The sequence below is a fragment of the Bos grunniens genome, chromosome 27, assembly GCF_055505025.1.
Source record: "Bos grunniens cultivar Pamir isolate PY7600 chromosome 27, Bosgru_T2T1.0, whole genome shotgun sequence".
In the NCBI taxonomy this organism is placed as follows: Eukaryota; Metazoa; Chordata; class Mammalia; order Artiodactyla; family Bovidae; genus Bos; species Bos grunniens.
The window spans coordinates 39006410-39030913 of NC_141191.1; the positions used below are offsets into that span (position 1 = coordinate 39006410).

Genomic DNA, 24504 nt, shown 5'->3' on the forward strand with positions numbered 1-24504 from the left:
GGGAATCACTGACGATGACAGGGAAAGTGCAAAAGCCAGTTTGGAGAGCACGTGCTTTCCTAAGTCAATACGAAAAGTAACCCTATGCCCACATCACGAACTGGGGGGGGGCGGGAAATCTTCGCGTTTCCAAGCTGAATCTCGACCCGGGGCGGGGGCGGCCAAGGCACACGCCCTCCCCGCAGCCGGGCTGGCGCCACGGCTCCCGGGAGCCCCCGTCCCTTCGCCGCGCGCGCTCGGGCGCACCGCGGCCGGGCGCAGGTGGACTCCAGGCCGGGGCGGCCGGACGCGGGCCACCGAGCCCCGGGGGCCGCGGGGAGGGGCCGGCGCCGCGGGGCCGGGGAGGGGAGCCGGGCCGCACTCACGCGCCCGCGGGCGGCCCCGGGGCCGTCGCCGCGTCTCCCCGGGTCGCGCCCTGAGAGGGAAGCGGGGCGGGGCGGGGTGGGTGAGGGGGAAAGACCTGGCTGCTCGTTCCCTCCGGAAGCCGCTGGGCAGGCAGGAAGTGACGAAGCAGACGCTGTCCGGTCCGCGCGGGAACCGGGTCCGCGCGTCCGGCCGCCGGCGCGGCGCAAAGAGCCCCCGCGGAACAGCCCGGCCGCGCGCCGCCGGCGGAGCGAGCCGCGTGAGTGGCCCCGCGCCCCGCGCCCCGCGCGCCCCGCCCCGCCCCGCCGCGCGCCCCGCCCCGCCCCGCCCCGCCGCGCCGCGCCGCCCCCAGGCCCGGAGCGAGCCGCCGGCTCCGCGCCCCAGAGACGCGGGCTGGAAGGCCGGGGCTGGCGGGTGGGGCCGCGCGCTGCCCGCCCCGGTACGGGGCTTCACCGCCCCCCGCTCTGCTTTCCGGGAAGAGCGCGCCTCGAGCATCTGGGTCGGGCCGGGAGCGCGCAAGTACGTGACTCCCCCGCCTGGGGGTGTCTCCGGGCGAGTTGTGTAACCCTCACCCTCACCGCCGCCGTCACCCCCGGGGCTCCTGCCAAGTGGGAGCTCGAGTGCGCCCAGCACGCGGGTGGTGAGTCACCGAGTCTCTGGGCTGCCCGGCACGGGCACCCTCAAATGCCCACTGCCCTTCATCGGCCCGCGGGTTGGCCCGTGACGTTGTCCCCTTCCGCTTCGGGAGCCCCAAACCTTGAGCGCTTCGGAGCACGGAGAGAAAAAAAATCCAGTCAGTGGTGGTGGTGGATTGTGCTGTGTGAGGAACTCGTGGAACTGTTTAAGTGATTCTCATCTGGATTCGTTTCAAAATAACAAAGCTCTTAAGTGAGAGGGGAAATTGGTAACATTTAAGACGTGATGACAGGGGATCTTCAATTGAAGATGCCCCTGGAGGAGGGCATGGCCACCCAACTCCAATCTTCTTGTCTGGAGAAATCCATGGACAGAGGAGGCTGGTGGGCTACAGTCCATAGTTTCGCAAAGGGCAGACACGACTTAGCGACCAAACCACCACCACCAGAGGTAGTATCCGGAACCCCAAACAGGAGGGGGAAAAAAAAAAAAAAAATATATATATATATATATATATATATATATAGTTTATGATACAGTCACTTGATCCCAAGAAGAGGTTTAGTTCTCTACGTAGAAGTTTGTCAAACTGAAATCTATCCCTAGTTGTTCATGTTTTACCAACTTTATCTCTGGATACTTAAGTTCTCATTTAAGTTCTGGATACTTATTTCAGCAACTCCTTGCTGAAATAGTTCAAGCATTGATTTACAGGAAAAATATGTGGGAAAGGTTCCGTTTTCTCAGAAAAGCCCTGCATGACAATCCAAGCACACGGTGAGCTTGCTGAAATATCCGTTAATTTGCCAGAAAGGAACCATTGTAATGCCCCTGGGCATTTTGTCCTCAGGAGGGAGGTTGTGTGTGTACACTTGGTTAGCCTGTGGGGAGCTGGGAGGGGGCTGGTCATAGTTCAGGCCACAAGGGAGCCATCGTCTGCATGGTGACTTTGGACAGGCATACACAGTCATGTAATTGGTCATGATGGAGGAATGGGCAGGACAGGCCTACCCCTGGTGCAAATCTTTCACAACTACACTACTAAAAATAACTCAAGTGCGTGTCCCCGGAACAGTAGTGTTACTGCATAGTGTCATTGCATACCAATCAAGTTGTATAACTCTTGGTAAAATTTCACCATTTGTGGTCAGCAGTCCTTTAGACTCCTTCTCCAAATATAACGAGAGACTGGCATATTTGTAGCAGGAGGAAGACAGCTCTGTAGGAACACACCATTTATTGAGGGGTTCAGGAACAGAATTTAGTGAAATGCTGAAGCAAGAGATTAACCTGGCTCAGAACAGTCAGGTGTTAGAACACAGGTAGGAGACCCACTCACAGTTGTGTCAGAGAAAGGGCACCTACAAGATGTCTCAGTAGCCATAGATATGTATGTTCCTTGTTCCTTCTCTAATTTCTTGTTAACTCCCAATCCTGAAAACCTACCCCACTCAGGGACGGCATGGTAATGCCAGGCCTTCCACAGCTTCTCAAATCAGACACCTAAAGTCAGCTCTCTCTCTCTTTTTTTTTAATAATTTTATTTATTTGGGCTGTACTGGGTCTTCGTTGTTGCACAGTCTCTTCTTTAGCTGTGGCGAGCAGGGGCGGGGGGCGGGTACTCTGTCGTGGAAGTGCACGGGCCTCTCATTGTGGGGGCTTCTCTAGAGCACAAGGGCGTCAGTAGCTGCAGCAAATGGGCTCAGCAGTTGTGTTTCCTGGGCTCTAAAGTACCGGCTCAAGGGTTTAATTTCTCTGAGGTATGTGCGATCCTCCCCGACCAGGGATCAAACCCATGTCCCCTGCTTTGGCAGGCAGATTCTTTACCATTGATCCATCAGAGAAGCCCTAAAGTCATCTCTTACAGCCACAACAGTCATTGTTATTTTACATTTTGGCACCAACAAAAATCTAGAAAAAAATTCTAGATTCCTTGCCCATAAAGACAGTTATAGTCTCTGATCTTCCAAAAGTTTCCCCTTTTAAGGTAGGTTGATTACTTACCATGAATAATGTTACGTTCAGAGAAACTCTGGAGTTCAGTTTTAAGGCATAAGAATCGAAACTGAGTAACGTCAAATCCCCCTGCACCTCCCACTCTCTAAAAAAAAAAATCCATCGCCAGTCTTCAGTAGCTAGTAACTGTGTATGTTTAATGATTTAGTAATGTTTAGATCTTGCAGCTATAAAATTTTATCATTTAAATTCTGTTTTTATTAGTCTCTAATTTTCCTAAGACCAATCTGTATTTTCATCAGACACACATAGGTGTTTCAGAGACATTACTCTTGCTCTCAGTGTCTAAAATTTAAGTTAAATGGCCATTCAGTGATACTCACTTTATTGTAAATGAGTACAGTCTGTCCCCAGCCCTCTGATAGAGATTGCAGGTGTAAGAAAGGGACCAAAATGCCAGCTGACCTGGGGGCAGACCCTGGGGAAATTTCATTTTATGCAGAAGCAAACTGTAAGAAAGAAAACAGACTCTGCCCTTAATGTGCACTTATTAACTGAGACAAATCTACATTAAGAAACATTTTGGAGGCTCATAGGACAGATATTTCAGTGGAGGAATTTCTACAATGCTTTCACTATTTTAGGATGTCTAGAAAAAATTGCAAAATGATTTCTTAGACATTCCACATACCCTTTTTCTTGGTATTAGAAAATGACTATCATTAGAAACTACAGTAAGTTATCACCTGTCATTTGTTCAGTTTTTCTCCTTTTGATAGAGTGTCTAAAACAACACTTCTGAATTTCTTCCACATATTGAATCATTTATACTTACTTAGTTGAGATTTAACACAAGGGAAGAACTTTCTCTTTAAGGAACAATTCAATGAACTTCCCAACGGCAAGTGAGAAACCAGGAGTCTTTCCCTTGCTGCTTGATACACTTGCTGTTACCACTCTTATTTTTCTGTGGGAATGTCCAAAGAATGCACTTCCTTGAATAGAAGTCACAGCTGTGTAAATAGCAAAAAGGGACTTTTTATAGCTTCTTTCAACCACATTTGGCCAGGAGGCCAAGGCTGCATAGATAAAGCTGCAGGCATTTTCACTTTCCAGGTGCGTCGGGGCCTGTGGAAGAGCATGGTCCTGGCCAGCGCATCTCATCAAAGCCACTGTCACGAGTCCAACGTGTGCTGTTCTCTTAGCAACCCAGCCAGTTGTGTGGGCCTGTGTCATAAGTATTCAGGTGCATTTGCCTGGGTAATAGTTACAGGTTGGAAAATGTGCAGTGATATTTCAACCCATATCCTTTTAGAAATATTTTTTTAATCTCCAAGTTTGAACTTTTACGTAGGATCTGTGATGTTTCAAAGTCAGAAATAAGGGGAAATGCGTTCTGTGCCTTAGTGATCTAGATCAGGGTTGGTCAACTTTTTCTTGCCTTTTTTTAACTTAATTTTTTATTTTATTAATTAATATATTGAGGTATGATTGGTGGTTTACAATATTGTGTTAGTGTCAGGTATGCAGCAAAGTGACTCAGTTATATGTGTACATATAGCCATTGTTTTTCAGATTGTTTTCCGATATAGTTTATTACAATGTTGATTAGAGTTCCCAGTGCTACACAGTAGATCTTTGTTGATTATTTGATATATAAGTGGTGCATATGTATCGATCCCAAACTCCTAATTTATCCCTCCCCATCACCTCCCCTTTCCCCTTTGGTAACCATAAGTTTGTTTTCTAAGTCTGTGAGTCTGTTTTCTGTTTTGTAAATCTTAACAGGCCAGATTGTATATATTTGAGGCTTTGAGGGCTGTGAGGCCAAAATGGAAGATACTGGTAGTACTCTCAACTGTTTAAAATGTATCCATTGGAAATGTAAAACCAGTTTTGGCTCCTGGGCCACAGGGAGACCAGGGGCTGCCGCCGGCCTGCGGGCCCTCTGTTCGCCCGCCTTTGTCCGGCCTTCACACTGTCACCTGCCCCCTTTATTGTCTTACAGGCCCATGCCTGGGGGCTACGGAGTGATGGGGGACGACGGGGCCATGGACTACAGCGTCCACGAGGCCTGGAATGAAGCCACCAACGTGTACCTGGTGGTGATACTCGTCAGCTTCGGGCTCTTCATGTATGCCAAGAGGTAAAGGCTTGAGGTTCTCAGGGTTGATGAGAAGATCCTGAGCATTTGCAAGTTTTGCAGGTTGGTTGGTTTGATCTAAATTTAATGCACAAAAACGATTTCACCAGCATTTTGGTTCCTACTATGAAAGCTCTCTCTCCTCGGCCCTGCCCTCAAATACCAGACACCAGGACTTGGCTTGCAAAACCCAGCTGCTCTGAGAGCCGGGCTGTGAGTGCAGCTCTCGGCTCCCAGGCCAGCTGCTCTGTACTCCCATTCTATCACTTCTGATATAGCTCAGAGTTATCACTCAGCCAGTTCACTGTCACCCTCGGACGAGCACATATTTTTGGCCCACGTCCCTGAAATGCACAAACACCAACTCCTACATGTTCAGCACTTCTGTCCTCGCACATTTCAAGCTTTCCCTTCTGTTTCTTACGCATGACTGTGTCCCAGAACTTAGTGAATGACGTTATATGGTTCGATTTCTTGTCTGTCCATCCCGCAAACACTCAGTCCCCCGAGAACAGGGGCTTTTATTTAACCTTTGTGTCCCTGAAGTGGCGCATTAGTGTAAATCCTCCACAAATACTTCCTGCTGACTGTCGCACAGTTTAACTGTCCTTTTCCACACTCCCTGGCTCCTTTAAGAACAGTGAACAAAAAGGGAGGGAGGTGTTGCTTTGAAGAGGAAGAAAGCAGTAGTTGGATTGAGTTGCTTCTGCTCATAGCCACATGCTTTGTGACGTCCTGTACCAAGGTCAGAGGCTTTAGACAGTCCGGGATAATTAGTCATCCAAGAATAATTGCTGCCTGGCCTGGGAAATAGTTCAGATTCACCCTGCCCGTGGGACATGCAGGCTCGCCCTTCACAGCCCCGTGAACCCTGAGCCGCTGGCCTCCTGGACTCCAGGCTCGGGGGAGGGGCGAGAAGAGCCCCCACGGATCACCCCAGGGCCACTGGCAGGCGACAGCGGTCCCCTAAAGAGAGCTGCCGCCTCCTCCCCACCCCACTGTTTTAAAAGCATAGACAGGCTGTTGTTCATTTTAACTAGATGACCCCACTAAGGCCATGCTACTCTATTTAAGAAATAGTTTTATTCATTGTTTCCCAGAATTAAGGTCTGCTCACATTCTGTTTATTCACTACCCCCAGTAAATTAGCTTTATTTGCATGACATGACAGGGAGGAAAAGAATCGTACTTTTTTTGTCTGTGCATTTTTCTAAACAATAGGGCATTTTTTGTGGAGATGAGGAGAGACATGTCGTATGAAGTGGGTGTATTCAGTCACTGCTTTTCCTTTCTTGTAACTCTGTGACTATACATGTGCAACTTCTTACTTTTAGTGAAAGAGAGAATACTTGAGCCAAGGCAGCATCTCACGGGGACAGAACTGAAGAGGGACTCGTGGCCACTTGCGTCCTTTTAATGCAGCTTCTGGTTACTACGGTCACGAGAGTGTTACAGTCCTATAGCTGAGAATACAAATCTCTTCTCTGCATCGTTTTTGTGTTTTAGGAATAAAAGGAAAATTATGAGGATATTCAGTTTGCCACCTCCAGCAGAAACTCTGTCAGAGCCCAACTTTTATGACACAATAAGCAAAATTCGTTTAAGACAGCAGCTAGAAATGTACTCCATTTGTAAGTATACTCTGCCTAATTGCATATATGTTGTTCAGTCACTCAGTCCTGTCTGACTCTTTGCAGCCCCACAGACTGTAGCCCACCAGGCTCCTCTGTCCATGAGGTTTCCTGGACAAGAATACTGGAGTGGGTTGCCATTTCTTCTCCAAGGGGATCTTTCTGACCTAGGGATCGAACCTTCGTCTCCTGCTTGGCAAGCAGATTGTTTACCACTGCACCACCTAGGAAGCCTTATTACATACATAAGCATGTTTAATACCTACTTTTTTAAAAAATTTGTGTGTAGTTTTCAAAGGTTATCAGAAATAAATGATGGTGGCACAGGGAACTATATTCAATATCCTGTAACAAACCTTAATGGAAAAGAATATGTATATATATGTGTATCACTTTGCTATACTCCAGGAACTAGCACAACATTTTAAATCAACTATACTTCAGTGAAAAAAAATTTTTTTTAATTTAAAAAAATAGCTGATAATAGAAGCATAGCACCTGGTTTGCATGAAGTTAGTGCTTCAGGACCCTTCCCCCATGTGGAGCCGTCCCCCCGAAAGGAGCCCTACCAAGCTGTTCATGTGATCATGTTTTTGAAAATTCAGCAAAAATTAGATGTTTTGCTAGTTGATGAGATTTCTGTCTGGTCCTCCTCTGACTTGCCGCACATGCAGTGGTGCTGAGGTGGCCACGAGCACTTTGAGGATCCGGCTAAGGGGAGGTTTTGAGTTGAAGCTACTTTTAGTTTGGGTTTGAGTTTTGTGTTTACAGAGTTTGCAGTCACTTCAGTTTCAATTAAATGACCGCGTACCGCAGCCACATTATATGCGTATAGGAACAGCTTCCAGGCCAGAGGTTATTAACATATCCTGTGAATCCCAACACTGAGTGTGTAGGTGGTGGAGAAGAAACAAAGGTTAAAGGGCACAGAGCCAGGGTGAATGTTGCATCCAAGCCACAACCTCTGATGCCACCATTAAAGAAAATGAGGTGTGGCTTCCATGGTGTGTCATTAAATGAGGAAGGGCAAGAGGTAATTGTATATATGCTAGGGTGCCACTCCTTTAACACTGAGCGACTACAACATGTATGTGTAGTAAAAATGTTGTATATCGTTTTTCTTATCGACATGTAGTTGAGTTACAATGTTGTGTTATACCTGTGTTTACATGTATATAGCCCAGTGATTCAGCTATACATTTATATATATATATATATATCCTTTTTCAGATTTGTTTTTCCCTAGAGAACACCACGAAATATTGAGTATAGTTCCTTGTGCTGTTTAGTAAGTCGTTGTTGGTCATCATTTTATATTCAGTTGTGTGTGTATGTTAATCCCAACCTCCCAGTTCATCTCTCCCCAACTCCTTTATGTCTGTGGGTCTATTTCTGTTTTGTAAAAAAGTTCATTTATATCTTTTTTGTTTTTTGAGATGTCGCATATAAGCAGTATCAATGATATTTCCTTCTCTGACTTTGCTTATATGGACGTTCAGATTGCCTTCATTGTCTTGGCTATTATAATAGTGAACTTGGCTTGGCTGTTATAAATAATGCACCTGTGGACATTAGGGTGCACGGACCTTTTCATATATCCAGTTTTCTCTGGGTATATGTCCAGGAGTGGGGTTGCAGGATTGGATAGCTTTAGTTTTTAAGGAGTGTCCATCCTGTTCTCCATAATGGTTGTACCAGTTTAGACTGTAGGAGGGTTCTGTTTTCTCCACATTATTATTTGTAGACTTTTTGATGCTGGCCATTCTGATCCTTGTAGTTTGGTTTTGCCTTTCTCTAATAGTTAGTGACGTTGAGCATCCTTTCATTTACTTCTTGGCCCTATGTTATGTCTTTTTTGGAGAAATGTCTGTTTAAGTCTTCTGCCCATTTTTTGATAGGATTGTTTGTAAAAATGTTCTGTATAATTATGCAAGCCTGGAGGAAAGCTTGAAAAGATACACATGAGATTATTAGCATTCATTACCTTGATGGGGATGCTGTGGAACTCAAGGAGAAAAGACAGTATTTTTAAAAGAAAGATGTCTGCAGTAAAATCTTTAATGTGAATGCGTGCATGCTAATGGGTATAAAAAGAAGCAAGGAAGAATGGTCAGCAAGATATTCCTAGTGTATCTCTCAGGAGACTGGAATTTCAGGTGAAAAGTAGAAAAAAACATATATATATATATATATAATTTTTCTAACACAAGTAGAACTTCTAAAAATTCTTCAGCATAAATTTCACCCTGAGAACTATAGACAGCAGTTCCTCTGTGGAATGGGGCTGCAGGGCTGATCAGGTGGGAGGAAGATGCACTTGCGGTGTTTCCTCTTTGGATCCCTTTCGCATTTTGTGTCATATTCATGTGTTACTAGCTCAGAATAAGAAGTAAACCTGAATTTAACAGAGCAGCATTATTCATAGTAGCCAGAAGATGGAAACAACCCAAGTGTCCTTGGCTCCTGAATGGTCCACAGCCTGCGGTCTGTGCGTGCACAGGGTTCATTCAACCTTTAAAGGGAAGGAAATTCTGACGGGTGCCACAACAGGCATGAACCTCGAAGACGTTATGCTCCATAATTACTCTTATCAGGAGTGAAGGAAGCCACTCACACAATAACAAATAGTGTGTGATTTCACTTATCTGAAGCAAATTCCCAGGGACAGAGTGGAGTCCTCACCAGGAGCTGGAGGAGGAGGGGACAGGGAGCTTCTGTGTGCGGAGGAGAGAGGTCAGCGCGGGGTGGTGGGCCGACGGGCGCTGCTGCTGGCAGCACAGCAATGTAAACGGAGCTTCTGTCCCCGAACCACTTAAAAATGGTGAAAATGCAAATTTCAGTGCTTTTGTATTTTACCTCAAAAAAAAAATCCCCAAGAAAACCTAAGTATTAAAAACAAAAACACAGAGAGCGAGAAGCTCTGTATGGGAAGTTAAAGGATTAGGTTTTCCTTGATGCCTGCTCAAAACAGAGGTTAGTGGGAGTGCCCTGGTGGCCTAGCAATTAGGATTTGGTGCTTTCACTGCAGAAGCCAGAATTCGATCCCTGGTTGGGGAATCTTAAGATCTGCAATGCCGCGCAGCGCAGCCAAAATACAAAAACAAACAAGAAACTCCCAGAAGTTAGTTGGCATCAAAAAAAAAAAATCCATTAGCATAGCATATACAAGTTTAAACCCAGTGTACCGTTCTTTTTCTTCTTTAATGAAAATGGCATAAAAATGAAATTTGTCCAAATGCCTGTATTTGTAAGGTGTGTTAGTTTTCTGTTGCTGCTCTATTACCACAAATTCAGTGGCTGACACAGCACAAATCTTACAATTATAGGTTAAAAGTCCCACAGCCGTTTCACTAGGCTAAAATCATGGTGTCAGCAGAGTTTTGTTTCTTTCTGGAGGCTGTGAGGGTGTGTTTCTTTGCCTTTTCCAGCTTCTAGAAGCTACCGCATTGCTTGGTTTGTGGCCTCATTCACCCGTCTTCAAAGCCAGTGGCACTGTGTCTTTCTGATCATTCTTGCATTTTTATAGCCCCCTCTGTCTCTGAACTCAGCCAGTAGAGGCTCTCTGATTTTCAGGGCCCCTGGGATCAGGTTGGGCCAAATAATCCAGGTGATTACATAATCCCCCCTCTCAACATCCTTCATCACGGCTTTCAAGCCCCTTCCGCCCTAGAAGGTAACATATTCACTGATTATGGAGATTAGGATGTGGAGTCGAAGCTGTTGTTCTTATAAATAGTGAGTATTTGCACATTTAATGAGTCCCATCACATTGCATCATTCCTAGTGTTGATGACATATCTAATCCTGATTTAGTCTGTAGGTTCAAGAAAGAAGCAGAAAAAATTCTCTTCCTTCCAGATTCTCTTCTCTTTCCTTAAAGAGTGAACGTGAAAGTTGCTCAGTCATGTATGACTCTGTGATCCCATGGACTATACAGTCCAAGGAATTCTCCATGTCAGAATACTGAAGTGGGTAGCTATTCCCTTCTCCAGGGGATCTTCCCAACCCAGGGATCGAACCCAGGTCTTCCTCATTGCAGGCAGATTCTTTACCAACTGAGGCACCAGGGAAGCCCAAGAATACTGGAGTGGGTAGCCTCTCTCTTCTCCAGGGAATCTTCCTGACTCAGGAATCAAACTGAGGTCTCCTGCATTGCAGGCAGATTCCTTAAAGAGGAACCCCCAAATTGTATAAGTTTTAGGCCACAAAAGTCTGGATCCACCCTGAGTATATAAACAAATAGTATTTCTTCCTTTGCTGGTAAAAACTTAACAAAGAGACTGAAAGCTTCAAAGCTAAACCATTCACAAGACTTTGGCCCTCTGCCGGAACCGGCATATTGCATATTGAGTGCATATTGCATATTAAGTGCAGCACTTTCCACAGCATCATCTTTCAGGATCTGGAATAGCTCAACTGGAATTCTATCACTGCCGGTAGCCAGCGTGAGGAACTCCGCCCATGACAAAGGTCATGAGGAAGGAGGCTCGGCATACACAAAGGCAGGATCGAGCCTCAGGAGTCCCCCATCTACCCCCAAAACCAGTGCTTTCACCTTGGTGCTTTCACCTACGCCTCTGACTTTACGGGGGGCTGTCCCCCACTACCTCTCTCTGAAAAAAAGAGTTAGCTTACAGCTCCAGTTAATAATTCCTGGGTGTGACAGTGTTTAACCTACAAACTCCTTTGGAAATCCTCTAGCCTGCCTGAATAGGTTTTTCCGGCCACATGTGATTGTTCAGAGCCTCCCAACTGTGAGAGGCATGAGATGTTCTAAACTGTCTAAATACAGATTCCTTTGAGCAGTTAAAAGATTGATTAGAAATTGTATTGGTGAAGGGTTTTTCACTTGTTGGGCCAGTGTTTGCTGCTAAGTCTCCATATCCCTTACCTGCTGTGTCCCTGGCAGTGTATTGATTACTATAATTGGTGTAAGTAGTAGCTTTAATGTTTGTAACCTGGGACCCTTGAGTTAATTCTTTTTCTTGTTATAGCCCACCACACCTTTGCTCTGTAGGAATGCAGCTTTATCTAATGCTTTTGGAGGGTGGCTCCTGACCAATCACCTTTAGAGAAAAAGAAGTTTTCTGAAGAAAGGGTCTTAAAATGTTAACAGGCCTCCAGGCCAGAAGATGATGCAAATCACCTAAGCTTTTGCATATGATAAGTTTGCAGGAAGAAAGCCTGGCTTGCTGCATGACTCTACCCCTTCCCCATTATCCTCTATGCGTAACTTAAGGTATAAAAACTACTTTGGAAAATAAAGTGCGGGCCTTGTTCACCGAAACTTGGTCTCCCCATGTCGTTCTTTCTCTCACCTTCTGGCTGAATTATTCAGCCTCTTTTGTCCACTGAATTTCCTCACTGAGCTATCCTTATTTCAGCCTCTTTTCTTCACTGAATTTTCCTACTAAGCTATCCTCATTCTATTACTCTTTATATCCTTAATTAAAGTTTAATTAAGCAGTTGTTTCCTGATCCTCGCCGACGCCGTCCCCGCTTCGAATTCCCTGGATCCCCCGGGGCTGGACCCTGGCAGCCCTCCACTCTCTAGTTTTCAGGTTAAGACCTTCAATAATTATTTCTCAGAAAAACAAAAACGGTACAGAATTGCAAGTCTGTTTTTTCTTCTCGTTTACATTAATGACAATGTTCAGTAAATGTCTTAGGCTTGTCATTTAATATATAGTCAAATTCCTTATGGTGTGGCAAAAGCATTATTAATCATTTATCTTGAGGTGGAGATGGAGGATAACAAAGAAGGACATTACAAAATGTTACTTTGAGTTTAGTAGCTTTATTGGTGTTTACCCTATATTTTGGGCTTCCCAGATGGTGCCAGTAGTAAAGAACCAGCCTGCCAATGCAGGAGACATGGGAGATGCAGGTTTGATCCCTGGATCAGGAAGATCCCCTAGAGGAGGGCATGGCAACCCACTCCAGTATTCTTGCTTGGGGAATCCCATGGACAGAGGAGCCTGGCGGGCTACACGGTCCATAGGGTCACAAAGAATTGGACACAACTGAAATGGCTAAGCATGCACTCACTCTGTGTTTTAGTGTTCTGAATAAGCCAGTGTACAAAACAATAGTAATAAACATTTGAAAATGGATATCAGCACTGATGAGAAATTAGAGAATCACAAAGTATCATAAATTTCCTCTAGTGAAAAAAATTGTTTAATTCTAAGATAATTCTTTTGGGGCTTCCCTGGTGGCTTAGACGGTAAAGCGTCTGCCTGCAATGCGGGAGACCCATGTTCGATTCCTGGGTCGGGAAGATCCCCTGGAGAAGGAAATGGCAATCCACTCCAGCACTCTTGCCAGGAAAATCCCATGTACGGAGGAGCCTGGTAGGCTGCAGTCCATGGGGTCGCAAAGAGTCAGACACGACTGAGCAACTTCACTTTCACTTTCAAGCTAATTCTTTACTGAGAATCATGACTGTAATTTAATGATGTGAGTTCATAATGATTTTGAGACTTTATTAATTGTATCTCCTTTTTTCTTGTTTTTTTCTTTTGTTTATTTCCTAATAGCCAGGAAGTATGACTATCAGCAGCCACAGAGCCAAGCGGACAGTGTGCAGCTCTCGCTGGAATGAAATCTCAGAAAATCAGCAGCATAAATGCTTGTTGTTCAAGAGTGCGATCTCCTGCTACTAAATCATGACCAGCGTTTTGGGTTTTCTTTTAAGTTCTGTCTCCATAAAATCATTCTGTTTGTGACTTTCCCCCCAATCTTTTGGTGTGTTTGGTTTCACTTTTTAAAATTTTATCTCCAAATCATTTGTTCCACAAATTAAAAATGCCTCCAAAGGCCTGAACACAGAGAGTCTGGGGAGGTAGACGGTCAGCAGAGGTGGCAGTCTTACCTCGTGAAGACCTTCCCTCCTTCAGGATGCAGTCAGGAGCAAAAGCGCAAGAGTTTGGAGCCTAGGCCGCTTTTGAACGTTTTCGCAAAATTAAAAAGTAAAAATCAAATCATTGAAAGAACTTCCTCTTCGATTGTCGGGGGATAAATGTCGTAATGGATAAGGGACTAACTAACGTGTGTTCCTGTGGCTGTTGTCACCTCTGGTTGAATTAGCCATCTTTGCTTCTTCAGGAGTCGCACAGGAAACTGTCTTTTCTGCACCGTGAAATCCGGACACACACCCCCCTGCTAGTTGTGGAACTTGCCTGGGACTGGAGTTCATTCCCCTTCATTGTGTTCCCACGAGTTCCTTCCACCAGAAGAGTCTTCTTCCAGCCATGCCAGGGCTGTGCTGCTGAATACATGGGCACCTCTGACAGGTGCTAGCTACTTGCTTTGGGATCTTATGACTATAAATGTTTCACTATCTAGCTTCTTGGGCTTTTTTTTTTTTTTAAACCATAATAAGCTTTCCGGTAGACTCATACCTTGTACCATTTTTATGCTGAAAACTTCATGCTGAAAACACTGAAATGTTTTTGCCCAGTTTTTCATATTTATTTAAAGAAAAACTGGTTGGAGGTAATAGCAGCTACGTTTAACTGTCCATATAACTGTTCAAGAATTTGTTTTCAGGACTTCCCTGGTGGTCCAGTGGCTAAGGATCCATGCTGCCAGTGCAGGGAGCCTGGGGTTCAAGCCCCCGTCAGGCAACTGGATCCCACGTGCCACAGCTAAAGATCTTAAATGCTGCAACTAACACCCAGAGCAGCCAATTAATATTAAAAAATTAAGAATTTGTTTTTGAATCAAAATGCAATTTTAAAAGTTAGTTAATATTTTAAATGTTATTGCCTTTTCCTTTACAATTATGGAGTAAAAAATATAAATTTTATGGGTTTTTTTAAAGATTTTTTTTTTTTGAGGTGGACCATTTTAAAAGCCTTTATTGGATTTGTTATAATTCTGTTTCTTTTTTTTGTGTTTTGGTTTTTTGGCCAAGAGACATGTGAGATCTTAGCTCCCTAAACAGGGATCAGACCTGCCCCCCTTGGATTGGAAGGCAAAGTCTTAACCACTGCACCACCAGGGAAGTCCCAAGAATATGAATTTTAAATGAAAAAGTTTAGGCCAAATGAAATAATTTCAAGAAAATTGCACTTATTTTAAAATTTATGTCACTCAAAAATGTATATCTTTTATAAGGTGGATTGTTGATCAAATGGAATAATTCTTTCTTAACCCACAGATGAGTTTGAATTCCCCACCTGTACCCAGAATGAATACATAGACTGAAGGATTGTAAATAGTGGTAATTATGGCCTGGGACAAGCAGAGCAGCGAGAGAACAGTCTCTTAAACTTTGCTCTTATGTAATCAGGAGTGGGAGTGGTTCATATGCTGTCACTGATGTGAAGCACAAACCTGGACAAATTATGAAAACTGGCTATCTCAGCTGATTTGAACAAAATGTGTACCTAAGTAAATAAAAATCACAACAAAACTGATGGTGATGGCTTTTTATTTGTATCCACTAGCCATGAAATTAAAAGGTGTTTGCTCCTTGGAAGAAAAGCTATGACCAATCTAGACAGCATATTAAAAAGCAGAGACATTACCTTGCTGACAAAGGTACATCTAGTCAAAGCTATGGTTTTTCCTGTGGTCATGTATGGATGTGAGAGTTGGACTGTGAAGAAAGCTGAGTGCCAACAAATTGATGCTTTTGAACTGTGGTGTTGGAGAAGACTCTTGAGAGTCCCTTGGACTGCAAGGAGATCTAACCAGTCCATCCTAAAGTAGATCAGTCCTGAGTATTCATTGGAAGGACTGATGCTGAAGCTGAAGCCCCAATACTTTGGCCACCTGATGTGAAGAACCGACTCATTAGAAAAAACCCTGATGCTGGGAAAGATTGAGAGCAGGAGAAGGGGACAACAGAGGATGAGATGGTGATGGCATCGCCAACTTGATGGGTGTGAGTTTGAGCAAGCTGCAGGAGTTGGTGATGGACAGAGAAGCCTGGCGTGCTGCAGTCCATGGGGTCGCATAGGACACGACTGAGTGACTGAGCTGTACTGTAGACAGTATCAGATGGTTTTTTATTTGCATCCGCTAGATGGTGAACATTGGACTCTGGCGAGTGAGAGAAGAAGATTCCTCCTCATTTTTCTGTAAAGCCTGATGATGGGAGTCACACCCCCTACCAGCAGGATCAACGGAGAGGCCGCTTTGAAGTTCCCTTTCTGCTTCCACAGCTGAGCAGGGAAGGGGGGATGCCCTGCGGCCACACTTCAAAGCCACGCCAGCTGACTGTCCTGGTTCTGCACCCCCTCGCCCCCGGGAATCCATCAAGGGTCCACGACGGAGCTGTTTTCTTTGGAAGAAAAGCCGCATGGCTAATAAACAGCTCACTAACACTGGTGTTCTCCTTTTCCTCATTCCTCTCTTTCACTGCGTGAAAGATGCGAGGTTAGTGCCATGGGCAGCTCCCCTGGGTGCACAGCTGGGCCAGCCCACTGCTCCAAGGGCACAAAGGTTTGTTCTCAACCTTACACCGTTTCCGGTGGAGTTCTTGAGGATTCACCAGGAAGTAAGACGCAGAGTTTATGGTAAGATTGCTGTAATGTTGGAAATATAGTCAAGTATTCAGTAAAAGTAAGAGAGGAAATGGTATTAAAAGTAACTTCAGATATTAAGAATAAAAGTGTCTTAGTTAGACACTACTGTATATAAAATAACATATCACTTATATGTGAAATTTTTAAAAAGTTTTACAAATGAACTTATTTACAAAACAAAAGACACAGATTTTGAAAGCAAACGTCATGGGGAAGGATAAATTAGGAGTTTGGGATTAACATATGGGTTCTGGAAATAAAGAGGACATTTGGCTTATATCCAATGTTATGCAAAATAGCAAAGCTCACAGAAGAGCGACTGGAGCTTAGTCTTCATCTGTTTCCCACACGATTCCCTAATAAAGTCAGAGCCAGACAAAACTACAGAGCAAGAAGCATCTCCCACCTGTCTTTTTGCCCCTCCTCAGCCTCTTTCCAGTCTGTATGGGTGAGGTTAAGTCTTGATTAAGGATTTAAGAGTGAGGATGAGGAGTCAACCAAAGAACTGAGCCTACATGGAAACTTCCAGCAACAGGTTGTCTTTCTCCTACCCTGGACCTCTCACCCACAAATGAACAAGCAGCCTTTAGCGCTGGAGTCTGCGGACCTTAATTTTATTTACATACAGTAAAAAGCTAAAGCTGTACAGCAGCCACACCCAAGCTAGGAAGATGATAAGTCAAAGGGGAAGCAAGCAACCATCTGGGGTCATTGGAGCTTCTCTGTCCCAAATGTGACACTGAAGGAGCACTGTGCTACTCGTGTCTTTTATTTTTGATGTTTCTTATTCCAAAGTTTCTTTATTCTCTTCCAAATCAAGAAGCAACAGAGGTCTCATTATTACGAAAGAGTGGCTCCATCCTGGGGATTTTCATGAAAGACATATTTTGACAGATTTCAAACAGGCTGAAGAAAGCTGAGAATTTTTAACTGCAACCAATGTTGATGTTGTTAAACTCAACTGCAAATCCCTTTGACCTCAGAAATCTGGAAAAAAAAAAAAAGTCCCACATGAAATATTTATGATATAACAAGTAAAGGTATTTTATTTATTTTGGGGGGAGGGATTATGTCTCTGAATAACATTTTATTTTGAGGTTTAAAAAACCAGGCACACTTAATTGACTACATGCCAATATGGGCTTCCCTGGTGGCTCAGACGGTAAAGAATCTGCCTGCAATGCGGGAGACCTGGGTTCTATCCCTGGTTTGGGAAGATCGAGAGCATGGCAACCTACTCTAGTATTCTTGCCTGGAGAATCCCTATGGACAGAGGAGCCTGGCGGGCTGCTGTCCATGGGATTGCAGAGTCGGACATGACTGAGCAACTAAGCACACAGCATGTGCTGATATAAATCTTATATCTGGAATGCTTTCTAGTAAATAGTAACTGCTGCTACTGCTAAGTCACTTCAGTCGTGTCCGACTCTCTGCGACCCCATAGATGGCAGCCCACCAGGCTCCGCCGTCCCTGGGATTTTCCAGGCAAGAACACTGGAGTGGGTTGCCATTTCCTTCTCCAATGCATGAAAGTGAAAAGTGAAAGTGAACTCACTCAGTCGTGTCCGACTCTTAGCGACCCCATGGACTGCAGCCCACCAGGCTCCTCCGTCCATGGGATTTTCCAGGCAAGAGTACTGGAGTGAGGTGCCATTGTAACTAGTCTAGAGTAAATGCTTGGTAGATAGTTGCTGAAATAATTAATTAACTCACATCAATTTATAATGTTGATGTATGGCAAAACCAATACAATATTGTAAAGTAAAAAAAAAAATAAAATTTATAAAATTGATGTTTATTTTTTATATTTTTAAAATAATTCTGCTTCTGGTAATGGAGGAATAATTGTGTCAGACTAACTCTCTTACAGATAATGAGTTCAGAACAAAACATGAAAACAATTTGAAAGAAGGCATAAACAGGGAAACAAGGAAGAAGATAACCCTTGAAGGAAGGGACAGCAGTGGTTGAGATTTGTGTTTATATGGGTTTTTTGCCTGAAGGTATTTCTTAGTCCACCAGTTGAGAATAACTAGAACTCAAGCAGAAAGCTACAGTGAAACTGATTCGACAAACAGGATAGAGTTCAGAACTTCTAAGCTGAAAAGTGAGGAAGAATATCACAGAAAAAGGTGAATCGCAGAAAAGAAGTGAACCCCAGAAGGAGGAACCCCAAAATCTGCATATAAATTCTGCCAAGTCCTTGGCTGATCACTGAATCTACGTGAGAGACCCCAAGGAACCTGGCAGAAATCAAACAGCTGAAGAGACTAAGGGTGGCAATCAGCTGGTGCTTACCATTGGCCAGGTACAATTTGAACCTGGCCAAATTTAATCATCTGCTTGAGCAAACCCAGCACTTCTCAGAGGGAGTTAACAGAATCTAGAGTCTCTAATACCATGTCATCCAAAATACCCAACATATAATGAAAAAGTACAGGAATGAGCATGAAAATGAGATCCACAGTCAGGAGAAGAAATGGGACAATATGGTCCATAGTCAAGAGTAAAAATAGTCAAAGCAAACTGACTCCAAGATGACCTGGATGTTGAATTAGCAGACAAGAACTTCAAAGTAGCCATGACAAAGATGTATAGATAAATAAAATACTTTCAAGTAAATGATAATCAAAAGGCTTTATCAGCAGCCAACCTGCTGAACAAGAAATACTAAAGAAAGTTCTTTGGGAAAAAAAAAGAAGTGCCAGCACCTGGAAACTCAAATCTAACCAAATTCTAGGCATAATGAATAATCAGTTGGGGAAAGACATTGATAGAGCAAGTAGGGGCTCTTATCACGAGGGAATGAACACTTTTTACTGTTTGTATGTAGAACACTTTGTACTGTTTTCATTTTTATATAGGCTTGGAATTACTTTATTATAGAAAAACATTTGTAAATCAACTTCTTGGTCAATCAGATTCTATTTTTTGTACCATATCAGTCTTCACTGAAGTTGAAGCTCAAATACTTTGGCCACCTGATGTGAAGAACTGACTCATTGGAAAAGCCCCTGATGCTGGGAAAGACTGAAGGCAAGAGGAGAAGGGGATGACAGAGGGTGAGATGGTTGGATGGCATCACTGACTCGATGGACATGAGCTTGAGCAAGCTCCGGGAGTTGGTGATGGACAGGGAAGCCTGGCGTGCTGCAGTCCATGGGGTTGCAAAGAGTCGAGCATGACTGAGTGACTGAACTGAATCATTGGCAAACTGAAAAGCAGCTGTCTGGACAATATTATGTTTATTTCTTCTGTACTTCTTCCCACAGTATCCAAAATCCTTCTGCTCTCTATCAAAATCTATTCCAAGAATCGAAAACACACTTCCACAACAGTCTAAGTATTACTTCTTATGGGGTGTTTGTTCTGCATTTTAACAGAAAACCTCCAGTTGGAAAGCAGTGAAGTTTTCAAACATTACAGAGAGGTAATTCTTAGGGATAAAAGTATGCTTATGGCCTCTGAAATCATATCACAAAAGCAGTTAACTAAATACCTATTTATTTGGCTCCTGCATCCAATTCTTCCCTCTTTCTTCATCTTCATAGGCTTTCCTGAGAGCTCAGTTGGTAAAGAATCCGCCTGCAATGCACGAGACCCCGGTTTGATTCCTGGGTCAGGAAGATCCCTTGGAGAAGGGATAGGCTACCCACTCCAGTATTCTTGGGCTTCCCTGTTGGCTTAGCTGGTAAAGAATGCGCCTGTAATGCAAGAGACCTGGGTTCAATCCCTGGGTTGAGAAGATCCCCTGGGGAAGGGAGAGGCTGCCCGCTCCAATATTCTGGCCTGGAGAATTCCATGGACTATAGAGTCCATGGGATCGCAAATAGCTGGACATGACTGAGCAACTTTCACTTTCACCATCTTAGTTCCAACACAAACAATCAGAATGTCACCTCTTCCTCCACCAAAATGATAAGATGCGTTAGAACTCCTAAATAAAGAGAGTGATTCTACAGTTTCATATCAAAACAGGGCATCTCGGTGAGGTGGGAATAGAGATGTGCTTTTGGTTACCATTTTACAAATGAAGAAAAGTGAGCAGTGGGATTGCCTCTTCCAATCCTGAATGCATGCAAGTGTGCTCAGTCGTGTCCAACTCTTGCGACCCCATGGACTGTAGCCTGCCAGGCTCCTCTGTCCAGGGGATTTTCCAAGCAAGAATACTGGAGTGGGTAGCCATGCCCTTCTCGAGGGGATCTTCCAACCCAGGGATCAAACCTGCATCTCTTACATTTCCTGCCTTGGCAGGCAGGTTCTTTACCACTAGCACCTCCTGGGAAGCCCATATACATACATACATACGTACATATATATGCATATATATATACACACAATTATTCTTCAAAAAATTAGTAATTAAATTTTAGTTCATCATACCGATAAATATGGTGGCCTAGAAAATCAAAAAGAAGCAAACAATCCCAAAATGTTAGCTTTTGTGTGTTGTTATACATTTGCCTTTCCGAATTTATATTTCCATTGGTTTGAGATTTCTTAAATTCATGTTAGGGCTTCTCTAGTGGCTCAGTGGTAAAAAATCCACCTGCAATGCGGGATACTTGAGTTCAGTCCCTGAGTCGGGAAGATGCCCTGGAGAGGAAAATGACAACCCACTCCAGTATTCCTGCCTGGGAAATCTCACGGACAGAGGAGCCTGGCGAGCTACAGTCCATGGGGTCGCAAAGAGTCAGATATGACAACAATAACAACAAGCTCGTTTACACCTTCTAATAAAGGCCGGCAAATGCAAAGCTCTTTGAATTCCGAAGAGAAGGAAGCTGGCCTGAGCTGCCAGGGGTTGCCGGGAAACCACAGACTCGCCAGCTGGTTTCAGACCGTCTTGAGTGGACCGATTCCATCTGTTTCCTGAAAGAGGAGTCATGGTGCAGGTGACTGCTTTTACAAATCGATTTCTCTGTGGTTACATTCAGATTTAGCAGATCACAACAGCACCACAGTTGGAGTGTACTTGTCAGCATCTTCCACAATTTATCATTCTTAAGCAAAATATAGTAGATCTAGAGTTTATCATACTAAGTGAAATAAGTCAGCGAAAGACAAATACATGATGTCACTTATTATGTGGAACCTTTAAAAACATGATATAAATGAACTTTATTTACAAAATGAACTTTTATTTACAAAACAAAAGCAAACTCACAAACTGAGAAAACAAACTTATGGTTAGATTACCAAAGGGAAAGGTTAGGGGAGAGGGATATATTATTAGGAGTTTGGTATTAACATATATATACTATTATGTGTAAAAGTAGGTCATCAAAAAGGACCTGCTGTTTAGCACAGGGAACTCTGTGCGGGCAAACCTATATGGGAAAAGAATCTGAAAAAGAATGGATATATGTATATGTATGGTGCTGCTGCTGCTGCTGCTGCTGCTGCTAAGTCACTTCAGTCGTGTCCAACTCTGTGTGACCCCATAGACGGCAGCCCACCAGGCTCCCCTGTCCATGGGATTTTCCAGGCAAGAGTACTGGAGTGGGGTGCCATCGCCTTCTCCAATGTATATGTATACCTGAATCATTTTGCTGTACACCTGAAATGAACGCAACACTGTAAATCAACTCTACCCCCATATAAGACAAAAATTTTAAATATCTAATGACATTACTGTCATATATCAGCAAAACCTCAATCAATACAGTACTACTCGTTGGAAATGTTGACTTAAAAAATACACAACATGAAAGTTTCACGTTACTTTTATTTGGGGCAAAATAGAGCTGCAGCCCGGGAGACAGCACCGCACACAGCTCTGAGAAGCTGCTCCAAGGAGGCAGCGGGGAATGTCGGTATGTGATTTTGGGGAAGGGAGAGTACATGCAATCAAGCACATATTTTTCCAGAAGGTTTATGCTTGTCTCAAGGAGCAGTCGTCACTGTAAAGGATTTTAGTGCTTTTTTTGGATATGAGGCGATACAAGAGTTGGGCTCATAAAACCAGCTCCTGAAAACATCTCACTGAAGACCTGCCCTCCCAGTTTTCCTAAAGTACGGAGTGCCTCATCCCTGCTCTCCACCCTGAACTCCTTTCAGGGGGTGTCGAAGGGCAGCAGCTGCAGCACCTCATCTATTCCTTGTAGAGGTGGGTGGCAAGGGCCCGTGACAAGTGCCAATTTGTCGTGCACAGAAACCAACCGAACTGTGTCAACAGTCCGGACCGCGGGAGGGGACACCGGCCGGGCTGATTGCAGACAAACTTCAGGCAGCTGTGTCGAGGTGTCAAGGCTTTACTAGCAAATCTTTTAGAGAAAAGAATTCCTCCTTTTCTTCCTTGAGACTTTTGACCGTCAGCGTTAATTTTCTTTATTCATGTTCGAGTCCTGCGGTATTTTCTGCAGAGGATTGGGGACTGGGTTTTAAAAACCTCAGTTCCAAGGACAGATTTTCATTCATCTACCAATGATAAATAAATCAAAGTAGCTGGAGAAGTGGTTACTTACTCAAAATTGGCTTATCTGGTTGCACGCTAGCTTTACTTAATGTTCTGGTTATTTTTGGCTACTTCTAATGTGTCTTCTTAGCCCGAGGCCTGTTGCCATAGTGAAACAGAATTAATAACAACGCTTAGTTATGCTAACTTAATACTTGTAAAATATATGCTTTCTTTGTTTATTAAAAAAAGACCTTGGCAAGTCAAGTATGCTTCAAAAGAGTTGTAAAATTTTTGGAAACACTGGTCCTTAATTATAACTGTGGAGAAATTTGAACTGAACATATTAACCAGACACTTAGTGTTCTATTACTGATATCTCAGACTGAAGATGACGTTTGCTTTCTCCAGCTGTTTGAGAGTAAATTTTAAATTTAGCTTGAAGCAATTCTGAATAGAGGGAAGTCACTTCATGGTCCAAACAACCCATTTCCTTTTGAATTCTATTACAACTTCTGATTTTGGGCCAATCAGAAGGATCTAATTCATCTTTCTCCTAAGAAGTTAAAATATAATTTGAATTTGATTTAGTTTGTATCAAGTCACATTTAATGCAATCAAAGACAAGTCTTGACTGCTACATGTTTTGGGACAATTTTGAAAGCACCAACTGAGAGAGAAAATGAACTAGATAATGGTTTAGTTAACAGAACACAGAATTTGAAACCCAGGCTTCAGCCTGTTTCAATCTGTGCAATTTCTATTTGAATATGAGTGTACCTTACTAACCTCACCAGGCCTCAATTTGTGCGTCTGTTAAATGGGAATAAGACTGCCTTTCCCCCAGGATGCTCACATCCTAAATGATGTACCACCTGAGCCCCTTGGAAGGCAATGAAATAATCTTTGGTGATGCTGTTCAATATTCTTTTACTGTGTAACCGATTTCTATATTTAAGAGCTTGGAAGAGAAAATCAAACATGCATGGAGTTCTTAATGCCTCCAGGCCACAAAAGCATGTATTCTTCAGCTTTCTCTGCAGTCTCAGGAAAGGCAGCTAGCTCAGGAAAACTTACAACGTATAGGAATCAAGTCATCAAATGAAACTGCCATGTGTGAACACATGGCTAGATGTCTCACACTTTGACAACGCCAAAAACCCTTCAGGGAACTTCCTTGGCAGTCCAGTGGTTGAGACTTTGCCTTTCAGCGCAGGGGTTGTAGGTTTGATCTCTGGTTGGGGAACTAAGATCCCATATATCTTGCAGCAAAAAAATCAAAACATAAAGCAGAAGCAATTATTATAACAAATTCTATAAAGACTAAACAAATGGTCTACATCAAAAAAGTCTTTTAAAAGAAACCAAAACCTTCAGTCTTCTGTGTCATCGTTCAAGTAATAATAATATCTCCATTTTTTTCCTGATAGAAATATGGGCCCATAGAAATTAGGGAAAGTCTCAATGTTAAAAACCAGAATTATATTATCTCTTGAGAGCCTTGCCATTCTGTGCTTCAATGATCCTCATGGTAGAAATGGAATGGTCTGGAGGTTCAAGCATTGTTTCCAGTGGAAAATAGCGCAGATATTATTGCTGGGGAATAAATTAGCATGCCTGATTTATCAGCCTTATTCAAGTCTCTTGGACATTAGAGAAAAGTCAAGCAAATAACAGCAAAATTTCCTTACAGTATTTTTAGAGTATCATTCCCAAATACTAAAATATAGAGGATTCCTTTTTTTCTTTGTATTCATTCAATTACCCCATAGTTTATAAATCACACGACTGTTTTGTACACTTTGTACCAGACAAGTCTGGGCACGCAAAGCTTGTAGCCAG

General features: G+C 43.5%; 2 protein-coding genes across 6 annotated transcripts in view; one reads left to right on the forward strand and one right to left on the reverse strand.

Moving 5' to 3' along the window:
- SLC20A2 (solute carrier family 20 member 2) overlaps positions 1-600 on the reverse strand; it is a 118866-nt gene extending 118266 nt beyond the window's left edge. For both annotated transcript variants that reach the window (XM_086380465.1, XM_086380469.1), the window contains exon 1: positions 461-600. The gene's annotated coding sequence lies outside the window, so the exon portion shown is untranslated. The remainder of the gene's footprint in view (positions 1-460) is intronic.
- Positions 498-15152, forward strand: SMIM19 (small integral membrane protein 19). Of its 4 annotated transcripts, none has more exons than XM_086380471.1 (4): positions 498-622; positions 4964-5101; positions 6605-6729; positions 13269-15152. In XM_086380471.1, exons 2-4 carry the CDS (start codon positions 4968-4970, stop codon positions 13331-13333), a joined length of 324 nt encoding a protein of 107 aa, XP_086236597.1. In that variant the 5' UTR covers positions 498-622; positions 4964-4967; the 3' UTR covers positions 13334-15152. The 4 variants fall into 4 exon arrangements, with proteins under 4 accessions (XP_086236597.1, XP_086236600.1, XP_086236598.1 ...); XM_086380474.1 differs by lacking the exon at positions 498-622 and adding an exon at positions 746-1003; XM_086380472.1 differs by lacking the exon at positions 498-622 and adding an exon at positions 746-882.
- Positions 15153-24504: the final 9352 nt, after the last annotated feature.